The 1,501-nt window shown below is 40.0% G+C and overlaps 1 protein-coding gene across 1 annotated transcript in view; it reads left to right on the top strand.

Moving 5' to 3' along the window:
• The first annotated feature begins 1,017 nt into the window (after positions 1-1,017).
• RBSN (rabenosyn, RAB effector) overlaps positions 1,018-1,501 on the top strand; it is a 16,115-nt gene continuing 15,631 nt past the window's right edge. Inside the window, exon 1 of the mRNA XM_029285663.1 lies at positions 1,018-1,290. Within this exon, the coding sequence (XP_029141496.1) occupies positions 1,131-1,290 (160 nt within the window). The 5' untranslated portion in view covers positions 1,018-1,130. The remainder of the gene's footprint in view (positions 1,291-1,501) is intronic.

Genomic DNA, 1,501 nt, shown 5'->3' with positions numbered 1-1,501 from the left:
TAGAGAACAGGAATGCAAGTAAAATTTGGGAGGGGCTATTTCCGGTGTGGGAGGGGCTATTTCCGGTGCGGCCGGCCCGGAAAAAGGTGCCGGAACGCGGTTCCGCCGCGTTCCGGCTGAAAAAAAGCCCTGTATCTATCTAAAGGGAACAATGTTTTCTGTTTCTTTGAATGTAGGCTTGCTCTGTAACAGCTTGTACTCTTTTGTACTCTTCAAATCAGATATAATAAAGATTTGAGAGCATGAAATGTATTCTTTAAACTATGTGGATAATGCCAGTTTGAGGAAGACTGTCCTGTGCTGCAAAATTTAGGATGGCTTCCAAAGTTACATGAAAAGAGTATTTTTCCTTACAATGAAAGATTTAATGGACATATTCCAGAATAGAAATATAGTATATTTCAGAGATATGGAATCTTCTTGGGCTGGGACACGTTGGAATTTTGAAAGCATGTGGTGGACGCATCATGATTGTTAAGGTTTGCTTGTTAAAGCATCGTTAAGGCTGTTCTATTATTACAACAGTCCAGAACAAGTCTGTTTACCAGAACATAAACTATCCCCATGTTATACTTTCTATAATGTTAGTGAGATCTGTGTAGAACAGGAGTGTCAAACTCACCACGTCACATGACATGTCGCAATGCATTGTGACTTTTTTCCCCTTTCCAGAGCTGGGGTGGGTGCGGGTGATGCATCCAGCCCACGGGCTGGCAGTTTGACACGCCTGGTGTAGAAGCAAAAGGCATCATTGTAAACATGCACAATGATAGAAGTGATATTGCAGCATTCCAGCTTCATATTTACTTAATATGGATTAAAATTTAGGAATTCTAGTGGGTACCTGGGACATCTTGGCAACTTTGAGAACCACGTTGCCTATCCTTTGGTCTTCTGAAATAAACCATTAAAATACTGTTAACATATTAGAGAAAGTACACTTACCAAATCAAATTGTTTCTTCCATTTAAAACTGCCCTTTGCATCTGTTTCAGGGGAATGCTTTGCAGAAAAAATAAGAACAATAACGATTTCCTCACCGTATGTCCACTTCTTTACTCGTGGCATACAGTGTTCCATAGCACCTGAGATTTGGAGAGAAGCAATAACCTCAGGGATCTTGGACCAGTATGGCAACAAGCTACACACCTCCCTTTGATGATCCTGGAGAGGTGAGAGAGGGCTTTCTATGCCCGCTGTGTCTAAAGGATCTGCAGTCATTTCAACAGCTCCAATCTCACTATGAAGAACATTCAAGTGAAGACAGAGATGTTAAAGGACAACTAAAGAGTAAGTGTTCTAATTTATTTATTTTTATTTATTAATTTAATTTATACCCCGCCCTTCTCCTCATGGGACTCAGGGCGGCTAACAGCCTCATAAAAACTACAATACAAATACAATAATTAAAAGCCGAATTAAAAAGAAATATTTAAACAGGCCGATCATTAAAATTGTCCTTAAAAATCCCCTAAAAAACCCCGCTAAAATTCCCTAGGCC

The sequence above is a fragment of the Protobothrops mucrosquamatus genome, unplaced genomic scaffold (assembly GCF_001527695.2).
Source record: "Protobothrops mucrosquamatus isolate PMUCROS unplaced genomic scaffold, P.Mucros_1.0 scaffold2038, whole genome shotgun sequence".
Lineage (NCBI taxonomy): Eukaryota > Metazoa > Chordata > Lepidosauria > Squamata > Viperidae > Protobothrops > Protobothrops mucrosquamatus.
Note: the sequence above shows the minus strand (reverse complement) of the source record. Positions and strands in the feature narration are given on the sequence as shown.